Below are 17,404 nucleotides of genomic sequence, written 5' to 3' on the forward strand. Positions count from 1 at the left end.
TCGGACGGTACCTGCCCATTAACACAGAAACAAAACCCGGCAGAGATTCTTCTCCAGCTGGACATTTTCACTGGTACCGGCGCGCCTCTACCCTCTTCTCCTCCCGGTTGTTCCCGGCTCTCCGTCCTCCTGGTCCAGACCGGTCGTTAAACCCGAAACATGTCGGCGGTGCAGAGGATGAAAGTGGCGAACGAGCGGCACAGCAAGACCATCACACAGCGGGGACACGTCCAGAAAACATCGGTACTGACAGCGGAGCTAACGGCTAAACAGCTAATTTTCAATTACTGATTCTGGCATCACCATGTAGTTGCAGCATGGTCTGATGCAATATATATGTATTGTTTAAAATACACATTATCCCTGCTATAATTTAGGTTTGTTGGTAAAAGTGAAGTTCTGGAAGCAGCGATGTAGCTAACCCTTAGCCTTGACAGAGCTAACTTTAGCCGTAGCATTAGCAATCACATTATTACAGTAAAAGTGTATTTAAATATTATTTTAGATTATAGATGAACGGAAAACAGTCAAATGCTAGCTTTTGACATCTATTGACTGGCTAACATAACGTTGTGTATGAAATGAAAGCGAGCCAGACCCCTTTCAGAAATATTGGACATTAATGTGGTTTTGTGTGTCCATAGAGCTATACACTCTAAATATATTACTTAAGACTAGCTTGAAAGCCTCACAGACAGTCTTCTATTCGGCATACACACAATATACTATTCCTAGCTTGTTTGGTGAAATGTTTAACTCTGCTAGCCCATTGTCGCATATCTTGGATGCTGTAAACACTGCAGTGGGCGGAGGCGTGGCGTGCGACGTTACAGATCAGATACAAAAGATTGAGTGAGTATGTTTGAATAAGTCGTGATTTGCGTATTATACACGTGACGAATTTAAGAAGAGCTTCAAACGCGTTGATTAAAGATCACCTCTTTTACATTATATGGTATGTACTTACGCAAACATAGAACGCAGCATTAAATGTACAGATTTCACAATGGAGTTTGTGATTAGTACTTGCTTAGCGCGCTTAGCATTGTGCTGTCAGCTGCAACAGCACTGTGTGAGCACACAAACCATTCTCTGACATGAGTGTGTTTATAGCAGGCCAGCATAAATATGCCACCCCACATTTTGGGAAGCAGCATAAGACGATAACAGTATTTTGACTCATTAACTCTAGATGTTGACTGAATATTTCATGATTTAAACTAATATAGGCATAATTATGACTTCCCATAATTCTTATTTAGTGTGTCGTTCTTTTAACTTGCCATGAGTGTTTCTTCATATTCATCACTATTCATTTTAAGTAATTTAGTCTTTTCCTGCGGGAAACATTTGAAGGGCAGATAAGTAGTAGAGCCAGTGAGTTTTAGCTCAGCCGTCATGACCCTGATCATCACAGCTTCTGTCAGTTTGTTGTTACTTTGTCACTGTGCTGCTAACAGAGTGCTGATGAACAGCAGCAGGGTGTCGTTCAGGAGAGGAAAACACCTCAGCCTGCTCTGTTCTCTCACACACTTTTATCACATATGACGCTCCTGTTGACTACAGGATTAATACTATTTACTGACACTGCCGTATTCTTACAAAGTTTGATTTTATTTAGATAAAACTTAACATATCTTTGAATTTTCCCAATACAGAAGAAGTTTTCTATTAGCCATGTTTGTTAGTTTGAAAGAGTCTTTGTTTACCCAGAACGCTCAGTTCCTGCTGGTCTGTAGTAATAAATATGTAATGTTGTACCTACATGTGTGTGTCGCAGCGGCCAGTAAACGAGGAAAAGTCTCCGGTGGGTCCGTGGCTGCTCGCACTGTTTGTCTTCGTGGTTTGTGGATCAGGTGAGTCTCGCCTGCAGGTATCGCACACACAATACCTGTGACACACCTCACAGACAGACGCACAGACAGACACAGGTCCTTTTGACATTTATACAAAAATACAAATATTACAAACGCGTGTTTTATTGGACACATTTCTCTAGCATGGTAATTCAGACATTTTTAAAAAAGGGTTGAAGAAACAAGAAAACACAACCGACCGCTCTGAAAGAAAAACATGTTCCTGCATACTGTGTTAACTAGAACCCCAGACCCTCTCTGAGATGTCCCCGATGTGACTTGTTTTGGATATTATGAACTGTGCCTCTCATGTTTTCTCTCTCGTCTTTCTGTAAAATAAACCTGCTGTAATCAAACAAAAGAGGCAAACATGTAGAAATGTGCCCACGTCCTTGTTTCATTTGCAACATGTATTATATTTGGTTCTTCTCTAATCTCACTATCCTTGACCTATTAATTATTAATCTCAGGCTTTCTGTCCTCTTCATCACTGATTATGATCTGTGTTTGTGTGTGTGTGTGTATGTGTGTCTTGCAGCCATCTTCCAGATCATCCAGAGCATCAGACAAGGCATGTGATGATCTTTGACCCTGGACCTGAGCCCGTCCCGTGGGGGGGCACATCGCCGTCATGACCCCGCCTACCACACGCACACACCCACACACACACACACACACACACACACACACACTAGTTCCTGTGGAGTTTAAATCTGAGCTGTTTTTTCTTCCGACTGTAACCCAACCTCTCTCTCTCTGTCTCACTCTCTCTGTCTCACTCTCTCTGTCTCACTCTCTCACTCTCTGTCTCTCACTCTCTGTCTCTCTCTCTCTGTCTCTGCAGTAAATCAGATTTGTGTGTTTTTTTACTTCCTTCACAGTTGATGAAGCTGATCAGATATTGGTTATTGATTGCTTGTCAGATGAAGTCTTAAATCTTCCTCCCGTCAGTCTGACGCAGTCGTCCAGCTGCTTTTTGTTCTCTGCTGGTTTGTCGCTGACGTTTGACTGAAGCTGATGTGTTTGTAGATTTCTCTGACCTGAGATCAGCTGAGATGAGTCTTTCATTTAAAGGAACATACTGCTGATTTTTATCTCATGAACCACAAATCCTGTGAAGTCTAAATCATCTTTCAGTTTTTAAGTTGATTTCCTTCCTTACAGATATGCCTTGTTCGTGGCCATTTAGTAAAATGATGTAGGAATGAGCACTACTGTAAGCTAGTATTCAAACAGTGGCTGAGTCTCAACGAACAAATAAAGGCTGGTCGCTAATAAAGACCAGATAAAAACAATACATGCATCAAGAGCATCTGATGAATTCAGTATAATGTTTTTTATCTTATTATTTCTGTTTGAGCCAACTATTTTTCTGTCAACTCAACACGTCCGGTAAATATTTCACATTAAAAGTCTTCCTTCCTGCCTTTCATTGGTAGGCTTTTAATGTGAAACATTTACAGGAAGTGGTCATTGACAGCAGCTTAACTTTGATCAGGAAAAACTGGAATTAATAGTTGGATGAAACTGGTTTCAGACAGTTTTTCCTGATCCATCACATTTAGTTAAAACATGATGAAGTGATGAAGATACCGTCAACACAGAAACAGTTAGACAGTTAAATGAATTAATAACATAATAATAATAATAATCAGAAAATGAAACAGTGGCTGGTGAGAATTCTTTTTTTCAGGTTCATATGAACTAAAATCAGAAGTTCTATTTAACGCTTTAAAGTTAATGAAGTGACGTTAATGAATGACTTGAAATCCAGCTGTTTGAACAGATGTTGTCATGGCACAGAACAGGACACAGTCAGCATATAGACACCAGCAGGGATGTGAAAAGACAGGACAGTTCAGGAGGTCACATTTACAGAGTTCAGAACAAGACGTCTGCAGTCATTAAAGGAGGCAAATGTAACTATTTAAAACTAAACAGAACTAAAGTTCTCAAGCAACAAAATACATCTTTAAGTAGCTTTTAAAACTGAACTGGAAATTAAATTAGTTCTGAACGTTCTTTCCCTCTGCAGCAGTGACGTAAAGTCCAGGATTTATATTTAATGGACTAAAAGCAGCTGTATGTTCAAAAGGTTTCCTATTTTCCAGGAAGGAAAGAACTGAAGCTGACTCCAGACTGACAAAGTGTTTTAGAGTTCTTGCCTTGATGTAAATGAATTTTAATAAAAACAGTAGACTGAGAAGGAGGGGGAGAAGCCTGAGGAGAAGCCTGAGCATCATCCCCTCAGTTTAAATCTGACATCAGCTCATCGCTTCAGTCAAACTGCGGCTCGCCAGCTTTCTGCCAACATTTCCACTGGACTTGTGTTGATCTGAAGAGACTGTAAACTGCTGGTTTTTAAAGCAGTCGTTGGTTTGGTTTTTGGAAAGGTGAAGCAGTCAGAGAGGTGAAGAGCTCAGCGAGCCTCCTGCTGGATGACATGCTCCGCTTTTATACAAAATAAACCACAGATATTTTCTCTAAACGCCTCTGATCTCTGTCCTCCGTTGGTTTCTCATTTCAACGTCATTGCAGTAAACTTCACAACGAGATGAAGGTCTGACACCTGATAAAAGAAAAGTGTGAGCTGACAAACATGAAGATTTGTTTGTAGTTTTTCAATAGTTTTTTTATTTGGGATGAAGGAGAAGCACAGAAATCTGTGAGCTCCCAAAGATTTTATTAATGCAACGTTTTGATGTACGAAGTCTCCGTCAGGAAACATCCACGTGAACACAAAACAGGCTGAGTAACTAGAAAGACAAAGGACTTATGTGATATGTACAGTTTTATCATTTTTACAGTTTACATATGTTTGGGGTTTTTTTCAAAGAAGAATGCAGACAATATAAAGAGACTGTATACATGTGAAGAAACAATATCAGTTCTTGTTCTCAGCACCAGGAGACAAATCACCAAAGGGGAAATAAAAGAAAAGACATTTTGTAATTCTTGTTTTTATAAAAAAAAAAAAAAAAGCTAGCTTGCGTCTTCTTCTACACTGTCTTTGTTGGTGGTGTGTTACCGCCACCTGCAGGTCAGCGGAATAATGTGAAACCATTGTGCAGAGACCCACTCAGAAAAACAGCTCCACCGAGAACTGTTATTGTAAATATGTACGTTTTATTAATTTCAAGTTGATTAAACTCAAACGATCTAGCTTTTGTTTTCAGACCACTACAGAAGTTTTACACTGGCTCTTCTGACTTGAAATGATGAGATGAATGAATGAACTCATCAAGTTTTTAAAGAAACATGATCACTTCCCAGCATGCATTGTTTGAGGTAAAACTCTCCAGAGACTCTTCTGTTTAGTTTGAAGAGAACAGACTTGATGTTTTGTCTCTGTATGAACTCTGATACAGCAGCTGTATATAAGCATTGAAAGCAGTTGGCGTAAATTGAACCGTGGAAGTTGTGGGAGTTAAACGAGAAGTTTCTTCTTTGTTCACCTGACCTGAGAGCTGACAGGGTTTGAAGTGTCAGTTTAATTGAAAACATTGAAAGGAGTTGAAGTGTAATCAGTAAGCTAATGAACTCATATTTAAAGAATAAGAAATTAAAGCAGTGAAACTGTCAGTAAAAATGTAAATGCTGATAGCAGTTGAACTGTCAGTTGAAGAGTGAAAGCAGTTGTTGTGTGAAAGTTTCCACTCAGCTGATGTGACTATAAATATCTCATTAAAGTAACTTTCAGTCACATATACAACATAAGCAAACAACCAGTCACTATAAAATAATACAGTAAAATTATGATCTATAAGTGAGAGACCCCCCCCCAAACCACTCTGCCTCCCACGTAGCTACGCAGTGACGTCAGAGAAAGAGAAGATGGCGGCTGTGCTGAAGGCGGAAGGTAAAGGAGCTTTAACTGTCTGTTTTACCTCAAAACACCTCCTGCTTGGTCATGTCTGCTGTTGTTTAAATAGTTGTATTTTACTGTATATGTTCAAAGCTTAGTATCGACTGACTGGCTCGGGTTAGCATGTTCTAACCCCGAGGTAAAGCCCTGCAGCTCGTTTTCGGAGGTGTTTAATCACTGCTGATAGGGACCTGTGTAGCTGCCGTTAGACTAGCCGTGGCAACTATCGCTAGCCGGCTAGCTGAGCAGCTAAACAACCCAACATTAGTGTTATTTATTAATATGTGAATGATGGTCACTGATTCGTTTAGTTCCGCCTAAAAGGGCGAGGGTGTAATGAAAGTTACTGATGTGTTAAAACGTGTTGTCGCGTCGTTTAATTTTGTAATGATGTGAAACTGAGAAGAGTCTTAACGTTAGCTTCAAAGTTAGCTCGCTTAGCGGGTCGGGTAGAGCTGAGCTCCTGCAGCCGGGAGAGAAGCTCTGAGAGGCAACCACAGCAGCCAGGCGAGTCCGCGGTGTGAGCCCGGCCTCCGGGAAGAGAGTGGGTGGGTACCGTTTCTGTGTATGAGAGAGGCATTTGATTACACTGTGTGTGTTTATTATTAATGTTAATTATTCAGTGATGTGGTGCAAGTCAAGCGTGTTATTAAGTAATACACATATTCACTCAGAGGAACACTGTTAAAGCTGTTTGGCTGAATGTAAAAATCGGAAATGTTATGTAACTCAACAAACACACACAGGCTAATATACAGTGTCAGTTATGAACACACACTGTCTCTCTCATACACACACTCTCCATTTAAAGTGGGTGCAAATTCAGTTGTTGCTAGGCAACAGGGAGCTATTGAAGGAGTGTGTGTGCGCACAGTTACCAGCTTGGATTTCAGGTGTGTGTGTGTGTGTGTGTGTGTGAGAGAGAGAGAGATGGTGGTGTCCTGTTGCAGACTTTGTTTTCTATTGATCAGTCTATTGACTCTGTGTGTGTGTGTGTGTGTGTGTGTGTGTGTGTGTGTGTGCGTGCGTGTGTGTGTGCACGTGCGTGCGTGCAGCGGGGCAGTGCGGGCGGCCGTGTGTTCTGTGAGACTCATCCTGCATGGATTCGTCACCATGAGCAACAAGGAGATGGTTTCCACGGAGACAGGTCAGTCCCATCCCATCCCTCTGTCTGCTATCACAGCCAGTTAAATGTGAAGGCACTCACACCTGCAGTAGACAGCCCCGGCTCTGTTGCTATGGTTACCACCTGTTGTTGATGTCATCATGATCTAAAGTGATTTCCAGCGATGTTGTTGTTTGTAGTCATTGCCATGGAGACAACACAAACCGCCTTTATGAAGTTAGTTAACACACCTACATGTTTTTGAGGTTTTTGGATTTTCTTTCTTGATGATTTTGAGTCGAGTCCATGACGACTGCTGACTGGATGTTCTCGTCTCTTAGCAACAGTGAAATATGATATATGTACATTTAACAATATTATTTTTGCATTTTGCATTAATACTTTTATCACATCCTGTACAGTATGCCACCCCTTCATTCCACTACACATACTGAAAATATGAGAATATGACAAGAAAAAGCATAAAAGTGGAATTTCACCAGGAAACATGTACAGCTGTTAAAACTGGACTCCATTTTACTGAAATTAAAATTTTGTAGATTATACATTTTTGATTTAATGACATTTTTTGAATATAATTTCAGCACAGTTCTACAGGATCTCCCAGTCTCCCATTTATTTCCAAAAACAGATAAAAAGTAAAATCCTGTCATGCACCACAGTGTGACTGTGTGAGTCTACTGGGTTCACTGCAGTAATGGCGGCTTGTTTACTTCCACAGCATCATTTAAATGACAGCTGTGACTTTCCAAGTCTCAAGATAAAGATGAAGTGAAAAAGAAGTGTGGCATTTTTAGAAGAAGCAAAAATAAAGGCAGACAGACGTCCGGCCTCTCTGGTGTTTTCAGTGTCTGAACCTGAACCTGTGTGGTCTCCTCACTGAACAGTCCATATCTCTGTGTGTGTGTGTGTGTGTGTGCAGAGAATAAAGGACAGAGGAAGGTGTTTCTTCCTAACAAGCTGTTGGAGTGTCTCCCTCGTTTGTCTGGTCTGCCTAATGAGCGGCTCAGGTGGAACACTAACGAGGTGAGCGTGTGTTTGAAGTGTAGATGATAACTCTCCTAATGTGTAAAGAGCTCAGAGGTCATGGCCGCTGTGTGAGAGAGTGACAGAAAGATACAAGACAGCCTCTATAATGACCAGACAGTCGTTTCTGTGCAGAGTTAACTGGCTCTTCATAAACAAGTTATCCACTTTATAATGTTGATAATTTGACACAAGTCTGGATTTTTTGGGTTCTTTCACTGACTGTTAGCTGGATCAGGATCAAGACGTTTTACAGTCAGGAAGTCATCTCAGATACAAATGGCTGCTTTCTTAGGTTTATAAAGAAAGAGTGTAGACGAGAACATGCATGTTGTTGAGAAATCATTATGATCACCATGAAGAGATATACATTTGTAAATGATAAAATACACAACAAAATACATGTTATACTAACGTATTAACGTACACCGCCCCTGTCCCGCCTGCGTTACATTAACGCACACACCCCCTACTGGACACTTTATCTGGACACTTTATTTGGTCACTGCACTGTCTATTTATCTTACCTTATTCCTTTACCTTTATATTTTTACATGCTTCTTGTCTGTCAGATTATATGTTATATGTTAAAAAAAATGCAGACCACAGCAAATTCCTTGTAATGTAGGTTACTTGGCAATAAACAGTTTCTGATTCTTATTCTGATTCTGAAGTTGGCACTGTAAAAAAACAACCCAATGTAGTCTGAGAACTAGAGACCAGTGGAGCCAGAGCATGTGACATTTAATCTGACATCACTTGAACTGTGAAACTGACAGAATGATGAACTGCAGAACTCACTTTGAACTGACATTTTGGTAAGGCTTCATTTTCACAACAGGTTTCTGATATTGGGCTATATAAATGAAACTGACTCTCCTCACTATCATGCACCGACATCACTCATAGTCTGACCACATTGATATTAATATAATAATATAATAATCTGTGCTTCAGGTGAATCTTAGTGCTGCACAAACGATGATACTTTAGATCAGCGGTTCCCAACCTGGAGGTTGGGGCCCCCCAAAGGGGTCACAGGATGATATTCTTTAGAAATAGTGGGTAGTTTTAGTTCTTTCAGACTGCTCACGACTGTGTCCACACTCTCATAGGACAAATGGTCACAACCAGATATGACTTAATTAGAAAGATCCAGTTTAGTCAAATCAAGGTGTTTATATATTTATTTATTATATTCTGAGCTCTGATTCTTAAGGAACTCAACTACTCTTTCTTTGTCGTTTTGCCTCTGCAGGAGATTGCTTCTTACCTGATATCATTTGACAGACATGATGAGTGGCTCTCCTGCACCCTGAAAACCAGGTACACACACTGACTCACACCAGAGCCTCCAGACAAGCCTACCAGACGAGGCTGAGGGGTCACAAGCTGATTTAATGTGAAGTCACTGCACTGGATGACTGAATCTGTCCTGCTTGCTTCTCTTTCAGGCCGAAGAACGGCAGCATCATCCTGTACAACAGGAAGAAGGTGAAGTACAGGAAGGATGGCTACTGCTGGAAGAAACGGAAGGATGGAAAAACGACGAGAGAGGACCACATGAAGCTGAAGGTCCAGGGCATGGAGGTCAGCAGCACACTGCTCCCCCTGCAGGACACACACAGTACAGCATCCATTACAGGAGCACAATATTACAATGAATCCCAATAACATTATTATTACACACACTTTTACACCATGGAAACCACCTAGCAACCACATAACAACCAAAAGGTCTGCAGCACACTGCTCTACACTACACTGCATCTGTCAGTCTGTCAGCATTTCCATTTTAACTGCCACTTCTAGTTAAACGTCCACTCTTTCGGTATTTTAGCAATTTCAGATGCTTCAGGTGCAAATGGTCACACATCTTGTTATTTCTATTATTACATACACACACTATTACACCCTCAAAATAACCCAGCAAACTACCCCAAACACCCCATAAACAGAAAAAATCTGATGAACACATTGAACAAACCAACATTTTTGTCAGAAGATGTCAGTGTAAGTCAGTAGCAACCTGCCATGTTTATGAGCATATTATTATTATTATTATTATTGTGATGATGAAGTTGTGAAATGTGTGGAGAGTCTGTTATGATGCTAATCCATGCTAACTGTCTCTGGTTTCAGTGCCTGTATGGTTGCTACGTCCATTCCTCCATTGTGCCAACATTCCACAGACGATGCTACTGGCTGCTGCAGGTCAACACACACACACACACACACACACACACACACACACACACACACAGTGATAAAACTGAATTGAAGTGAGAATGTTGGTGTGTGTGTAACAGAACCCAGACATTGTGCTAGTCCACTACCTGAACGTGCCGTCCCTGGAGGATTCTGGGAAATGCAGTCCGATGCTGTGTGCGGTGGCCGACCGCCATGACAGCATGAGGTGGAGCAGAGATGACTTGCTGAACCAGCTGAAGCCCATGTGTAATAAAACAAATACATTTACCACATGTACTTAGTGCCAAAATATCTACCTTGTGGTATATATGATAATATAATATATAACATATAATATATAGTATCTGTGTTCTTTGTGGTAATAACATGTAGTATTTGTGTACTTTGTAGTATTGACATGTAGTATCTGTGTACTTTGTTGTATAAACATGTAGTATCTGTGTACTTTGTAGTATTGACTTGTAGTATCTGTGTACTTTGTGGTATTAACATGTAGTATTCTGTCTGCCTCAGTTCACAGTATGAAGTGTTCGGTGGCTTCAGGTGATTTCAGTATTGAGGAGTTGGTTCAACACATTCTGGACCGACAGAGAACCAAACCACAGCCGCGCACACACGCCTGCCTCTGTAACACCGCCCAGGGTAACACGTCACTGTGGCATCACTGTGACATCGCTCTGACATCACTCCGAGTTAAACTAACAGTATCTGTATCTGTGTAGTATCTTCAGGAGTGAACATTCCCCATCGCTGTAACAGCACCAAGCATCGCATCATCTCCCCCAAACTGCCTCCCTCCTCCTGCAGACCATCCCCCTCCACACTGTTTTCTGAGGTGGGGGAGGCAGGGAGAGGGGGAGGAGGGGGGGGGGAAGCCAAACTGCCCCACCTCCAAGCACAGAGCAGCCCCGTCTCATCTCCCTGCCCCTCGTCCAAGTAAGTCCCCCTCACAGGAAGCTTACAGAGATGTACGGAAAGCCGGAGAGGACATTTGAGCTGATGGTTCTGCATGTTGCCAGTAAAGCCATTTAGTTTTTTCTCTTCTTTGTCTTTTGTTTTGTAGCTCAGCCTCGTCTCCCCCTCAGCCTCACAGAGCCACCATCGCCATGAGTAACCACGGAAACAGCTTCTATGGTGACCGCCGCGGCAACCTGACAACGGTGGCGCTACCCCAGAACGCAGTGATCGTCATGGCAACAACCACCACCGCCATCGCAGGCGGAAGAGGGGGACAGGGGGGAGGTGGGGAAGGCGTGGCCAGAGGGGAGGAGGCGGGGCCGGGGAGGAGCCTTTCACTCACCCACTCCGGCCAGTTACTGCTCTCCCCCGCCCTCCCACCTCCTGCCGGCAAGCCGGCCTCCCCTTCCCCTCCCTCCTCCTCACCTGCTCCTCCCTCACTCCCCCTTCCTCCCGTCCAGGCGCCGGGTGTGGCCACCCTCTCCCTCACCCTCATCCCCTCCCCTGTCATTGGAGGCCTGCTCCTCACCCCCTCGTCCTCCAACACAACCTCCTCCCTCCGCTCCCCTCCTCCTCCTGCTGCCACCTCCCCTTCCTCTCCCCCCTCTTCCCCCTCACCACCCGTGCCTCCTCCGTCCTTCCCCCCAGCCTTTGACCCTGACTCCTTCCTCAACTCTCCCAAACAAGGTCAGACATATGGAGGCCCACCTCCTCCCTCCTCCACCCCCTCCCCTGTTCTCTGCTCCTCCTCCTCCCCACTCTCTCCCCCCTCCCTCGCTCTCTCCCTCTCCCCTGCCTCTACTCCTCCCTCCTCTGTCTCCCCTCCCTCATCCCTCTCCTCGCTCTCCTCCTCCTCCTCCTCCTCTGAGGCAGACAGGAGAGACTCAGTCCTCCCCCTCTCCTCCTCCTCTTCCTTCTCCTCCCCTCCCTCGTCCTCCCTCCCCCCCTCCCTCTCCCTCTCCCTGTCTCCCACCTCCTCTGTGGTCCCACCCCTCCTTCCCCTCTGTTTGGAGCTGGGAGCTCTGGGGGAGTCGGCTGGTGGAAGGGAGTCAGAGGAGGTAGGGAGAGATGAAGAGGAGGTGAAGGACAGGAGGGATGATGATGATGATGATGATGATGATGATGATGATGATGAAGGCAGTGCTCCTCCCACCAAGCTGGCTCTGCTGCAGGTGAGACTTCATCATATGTGTCATTGAACTCAAAATCTTTTCCACAAAACCACATCTGAAGACTGAAATAAAGAATTTTCACTTTCATGAAATTAATTCTTGATATCGATTAAAAAATCGAATTATTTGCAGCCTAATTCGAATATAATAGTTGTGATTGAAGGATTCTAACAGCAGTGAATGTTGACAAGACTGGGCGATGCATCCAATTGTATTCATCCGCCCTGGCTCTCCTTTTCACTCCTTTTTTATCTTATCATTCAGTCAGGCCACGCCTCCTCTAGCTCGTCTCCACGGCAACAGACAGGAAGTAGCACAGCTTCACTGCTCTTGGTTTGCCAAGACTCAGCGAGCCAACCCAGCCAGCCAGCAAATCAGACACAGCGACAGGCCGACAGACAACAGCCATTGGTCCTAGGACAGCAATATAATCACCTGTCTACACCTGAAGCTCCGCCCCCAGCCCACATGTCACATCAGCCCCTGGTGCTGCAGCAGAGTCAGTCAGCGTTTGCTAGCACTAAAACTAACGTGGCTGCTGTCAGCCTTGGGAGCGTTGACACTAACTCCACCCCAGCTGCTGTCGCCATGGATACCACTCAGCTGGAGACACCCCCGATCCAGGTGAAGGAGGAGAGTAGACGGGACTACGACTCAGAGGACACCTGCATGGATACACACCTGGAGGAGGAGGCGGATCCCTGTGAGCGGGGAGGGGAGGAGCTTGACATCTCCTTCGACAGCCAGTTTCCTGACCTCATCTCTGACCTCATCACAGAGGAGGCCAATCCCGTCGCAGCTCACGCTGCCACTGCGCCATGCACCGCCATGTTCCCGGCCGGGGTCCGCTACATGGTGCCCCCCCAGCCCTCACCTTCCTCCTCCTTCCTCCCATTTCCTCACCCGCTGCCCTCCTCCTCGACCCGCCTCGCCTCCATCACAGACTTCTCCCCGGAGTGGTCCTACCCCGAGGTAACCAATCAGCAATCAGCAGCATTCAGCTGTTGTGTCTGTTTGTGGAGAGAAAGTATTCAGGAGTAGGAGCACATTAATAAGTTTGTCACCTTCACACTGAGCTGCAGTCTGTCTGAGGTCTTCATCTGCTTGACCACAAGGTGGCGCCAGAGTCTCACTGTTGATTCAGGAAAACACTCCTTCATCTTCTGTGTTACCGTTAAAACTGAGGCTGCTTATTGATAGAAAATGTTCACTATTAGTGTCAATACAAAACCTGAGTTCAGGAATACAGCTTTATTTCACTGAACAGAAGTCAAAGTTGAACACAATAACTTTCTCTAACAAATTGTGTGTTCAGGGAGGCGTTAAGGTGTTGATCACAGGACCGTGGAGTGAGCTGTCGGGTCGATACTCGTGTGTTTTCGATCAGAGCACCGTCCCCGCTTCGCTGATTCAACCTGGAGTGCTGCGCTGCTACTGCCCTGGTACACACACACACACACACACACACACACACACACACACACACACACACACTATGGTAATATTTACATTTATTAAGACATTAAGAGAAGAAACACAATACATTTTCAAAAAATTGAATTTAAAGGAATAAGATAGAAGCTAAAAACAAGCTGAAGTAGAACACAATAAATAAAACAGGAGGCTAAAAATCACAGTGCAGTCTGAGTTTGTGGAAAAAGGTTTTTCTTTACCTTCTCCTCCAAATAAGTCAAAGTGTTTGTTTGTTTGCACTGCCCTGATGTCGCTGCAGTAACGCAGGTGAATAAAGTGCCTCTGCGTGATTAGTTCTGGCAAACACCAGGACAAAGTGACAGAAATTGAACAGCAATATATTTGATTTAACTTGTTTGTGTGAGTATTGCTTTAAAGTTTATTTGAACTGATGGATTTTGTCTCCCCTCTTTCAGCCCACGAGGCCGGCCTGGTGTGTCTGCAGGTTCTGGAGTCCGGAGGTTCAGTTTCCTCTTCAGTACTGTTCGAGTACCGAGCGAGGAACGCCAACTCTCTGCCCAGCTCTCAGCTTGACTGGCTCTCATTGGACGGTCAGATACAACTCCTCCACATCTCACACTACTCACTGTCAGCAATAACCAATAATACACCAGATACAACCCAACAATCAAAGAGCATCAGTGAAGGAAACACGTGAGGCCGCTGAAAATAGTCCTTCATCTCCTGTTTGAGTAACGTTTGAGAAAAACTACAATGACCATTGTTCATTAGGAACCAATGGGCTTGGAGCAGAGAGGCACAGACAGGAAGACAGATGCACTAACATTGTTAGACATGAAAAATATGAAATAACACCAGACTTACTCTTAAAACCTGTTGCCACAAAGTGATGCAATTGGTGTGAGAAAATCCTTTAATATGAACCTTTTCATGTTTCATTACTAAGACTCAGAATGTCTCATCAACACTGACATGTCCTCTGTCTGTTCATATACACACATTGACTGTGTTGAAAACCTGTGGACGACTTCAAGTGGCAGTTTAGGGATGATGATGATGGGGGTGTTGGTCTGAGGAGGGCCCTCAGTGTCAGACTTTGGTTTTTGGTCACAGAACAAAATGCTGCAGCAGCGCCATCATCAGGTGAGGAGTGAGGACAGAGACAAACATGGTGGGTGTGTGTTGGCTGTCTGCCCTCTGCTCTCTCTACGCCTGTCTCTCTGTCTCTGCCTGTCTCTCTCTCTCAGTGATTGATGTGGTGGAGCTGTTTTCCACTGTCATCACCTGTAAACACACACAGTCATCAGGACTCGCTGCTATTTCTGACTCTGACTGAAGCTGTTTGAAACTCACAGAGACAGGCAGGCGGGCAGACAGGCAGGCAGTAAGACAGTCTTTGTGTACAGTGATTTCCAACATTTTGTCTTGTAAACCTGTTTAAATGAAGGAGTGTCTACCTGTGACATTAACAGATCTCTTCAGAATGTGCTAAAGTCAAGTTAGGATATTGGTTATTGTGCTTTCCATAATAAGGTTAGTAATAAAAAAAGAAGTGTTATGTAAACCTCTGGATTGTAAATGAATTGAATTCTAGTGTCTTTTTAGGAGAATATTAACTGTGTAATATCAACTAAAAATATAAAAGACACAGTGGAAGTACTTTTTCTCGCCCTGAGTAATGTCTTCAGGTCTTCCCCAGCAACCTCCACCAGTAAGGTAGGGCAGCCTGTATGTAGCCTGAGAGGCAAAGCCCAGAAAAAAATACTGAGCCATGCCTTGTTTCCCAGTAAGGACAACGGGACACAACCTAACCTTGATGCTCACGTGTAGCTTGGAACGCTATGACAACAGGCAGTAAGGCGTTACAGCCAAGTGTGACAGCGAGATCAACCAATCAGTTTGTGTGCAAGCCTCACTTAATCATGGGCGATGCGCCGGCGTCAGGTGTTTCCTCATCACCTGTAACACCTGGAATGTCTTTCACACCTTCTTCCTTCGTGTCTCATTGGATCTCTTTATTTCTGTCACTCTTTCCTTCCTTCTTCCTCTGCGCTTCAGCCGTCTCTCCCTCCGTGGCTTCATGGACTGTCTGGGGTTTTAGGCTCAGAGCCAGGAATGTGAGACAGCCACTTCTCTCCCCCCTCCCTCCCTTTTCTTCCCTCCTCCCTCCTTCACTGTGGATTTCCCACCATGCCTTGCTGTTGTGTTTGGACGTCCAGCCTGCAGACTGCACTGGACAACCGAGCACTCGCTACTCTCTCTCTCTGTCTCTTTAACTAGTTGATCCTTGCACGCCCGCTCAGTCTGCTTACTGCGTGTGTGTGTGTGTGTGTGTGTGTGTGTGTGTGTGTGTGTGTGTGTGTGTGTGTGTGTGTGTGTGTGTGTGTGTGTGTGTGTGTGTGTGTGTGTGTGTGTGTGTCTCATCAGCTTGTCGTCACTCTGCACATTTTAAGACCGTGTGTGTGTGTTAACGTATCCTTTTAACTTATCCCGCAATGCTCTTCACCTGTGCTCACACACTCTGACACTGAGAGAGAGAGAGAGAGACAGACAGACAGACAGACAGACAGACAGACAGAAGGAGGGATGATTTTTGGAAAAACAGACAGACAGAAGATGGAGGAAAGACAGCGACTGGATGGTGTCGGTAGGACGAGACTCTCTGTGTGAGTGTGCGTTTCTGTGTGTGAGGGGTTGTCATGGTTACATAGCTGCTCAGTAACCACGGCAACTACCTTCGGTTAATAATCAGTAGTGGGAACCAGTCCAGAATCTCAATTTGATCAGATTGATCAGGACAAACGAATCAAAAGTGAGTCCAGTATTTTGTTATTATATTTATTTTTATTAAACTAGATGTTACGCGTTGTGAAATACTGTGTCCACTTTATTAGGTACACCTGTACGGTCCAATACACCTGTACAGCCTAACGCAGTCCAATACACCTGTACAGCCTAACACAGTCTAGTTTTTGTTAATTATGTCATGTTTGAACATTGAGCTCATAGTTAGTGATGGTGTTGATATTGATATATTAGTTAATTTAAACAGAGAACCTTTAAATTAGTTTTCTGCGGATAGAAGTCTGTAATGAGCTGATATCTGTAGCTCTGATATATCTCGATATAGTTAGAAACAGTTTATAGATGTAAAGCAGTCCTGTTCATTGACTGACATGTGGTCAGAATAAACAGTATGATCTCTTGACGGTAGAAGCATGTATATCATGTGATGTAATTTATCATCATATCGCCCAATCACTGGTGACTGGTCACTGGTGACTGATCACTGGTCACTGTCACTGGTGACTGGTCACTGGTGACTGGTCACTGGTGACTGATCACTGGTGACTGATCACTGGTGACTGATCACTGGTCACTGTCACTGGTGACTGGTCACTGGTGGCTGATCACTGGAGGCTGGTCACTGTCACTGGTGGCTGATCACTGGTAACTGATCACTGGTGACTGGTCACTGGTGGCTGGTGACTGGTGACTGATCACTGGTGACTGATCACTGGTCACTGTCACTGGTGACTGGTCACTGGTGGCTGATCACTGGTGACTGGTCACTGGTGACTGATCACTGTCACTGGTGACTGGTCACTGGTGGCTGGTGACTGGTCACTGGTGGCTGATCACTGGTAACTGATCACTGGTCACTGGTGGCTGGTCACTGGTGGCTGATCACTGGTGACTGGTCACTGGTGGCTGATCACTGGTGACTGGTCACTGTCACTGGTGACTGGTCACTGGT

General features: G+C 44.3%; 2 protein-coding genes across 2 annotated transcripts in view; both read left to right on the top strand.

Annotated features, from left to right (window-relative positions):
• LOC139305799 (stress-associated endoplasmic reticulum protein 1) lies at window positions 1–4,353 on the top strand. The gene is made up of 3 exons (XM_070929748.1): window positions 1–243; window positions 1,781–1,856; window positions 2,395–4,353. The coding sequence occupies exons 1-3, from the start codon at window positions 160–162 to the stop codon at window positions 2,433–2,435; spliced, it is 201 nt and encodes a 66-aa protein (XP_070785849.1). The 5' UTR covers window positions 1–159; the 3' UTR covers window positions 2,436–4,353.
• Window positions 4,354–5,699: 1,346 nt separating this feature from the next.
• camta2 (calmodulin binding transcription activator 2) overlaps window positions 5,700–17,404 on the top strand; it is a 26,856-nt gene continuing 15,151 nt past the window's right edge. The window contains 13 exon segments of the mRNA XM_070929415.1: window positions 5,700–5,715; window positions 6,777–6,868; window positions 7,770–7,873; window positions 9,132–9,199; window positions 9,328–9,463; window positions 10,016–10,087; window positions 10,183–10,330; window positions 10,598–10,726; window positions 10,807–11,020; window positions 11,148–12,213; window positions 12,478–13,185; window positions 13,529–13,655; window positions 14,103–14,237. Of these exon segments, the coding sequence (XP_070785516.1) occupies window positions 6,835–6,868; window positions 7,770–7,873; window positions 9,132–9,199; window positions 9,328–9,463; window positions 10,016–10,087; window positions 10,183–10,330; window positions 10,598–10,726; window positions 10,807–11,020; window positions 11,148–12,213; window positions 12,478–13,185; window positions 13,529–13,655; window positions 14,103–14,237 (2,941 nt within the window). The 5' untranslated portion in view covers window positions 5,700–5,715; window positions 6,777–6,834.

Source organism: Enoplosus armatus, chromosome 23, assembly GCF_043641665.1.
Source record: "Enoplosus armatus isolate fEnoArm2 chromosome 23, fEnoArm2.hap1, whole genome shotgun sequence".
Lineage (NCBI taxonomy): Eukaryota > Metazoa > Chordata > Actinopteri > Centrarchiformes > Enoplosidae > Enoplosus > Enoplosus armatus.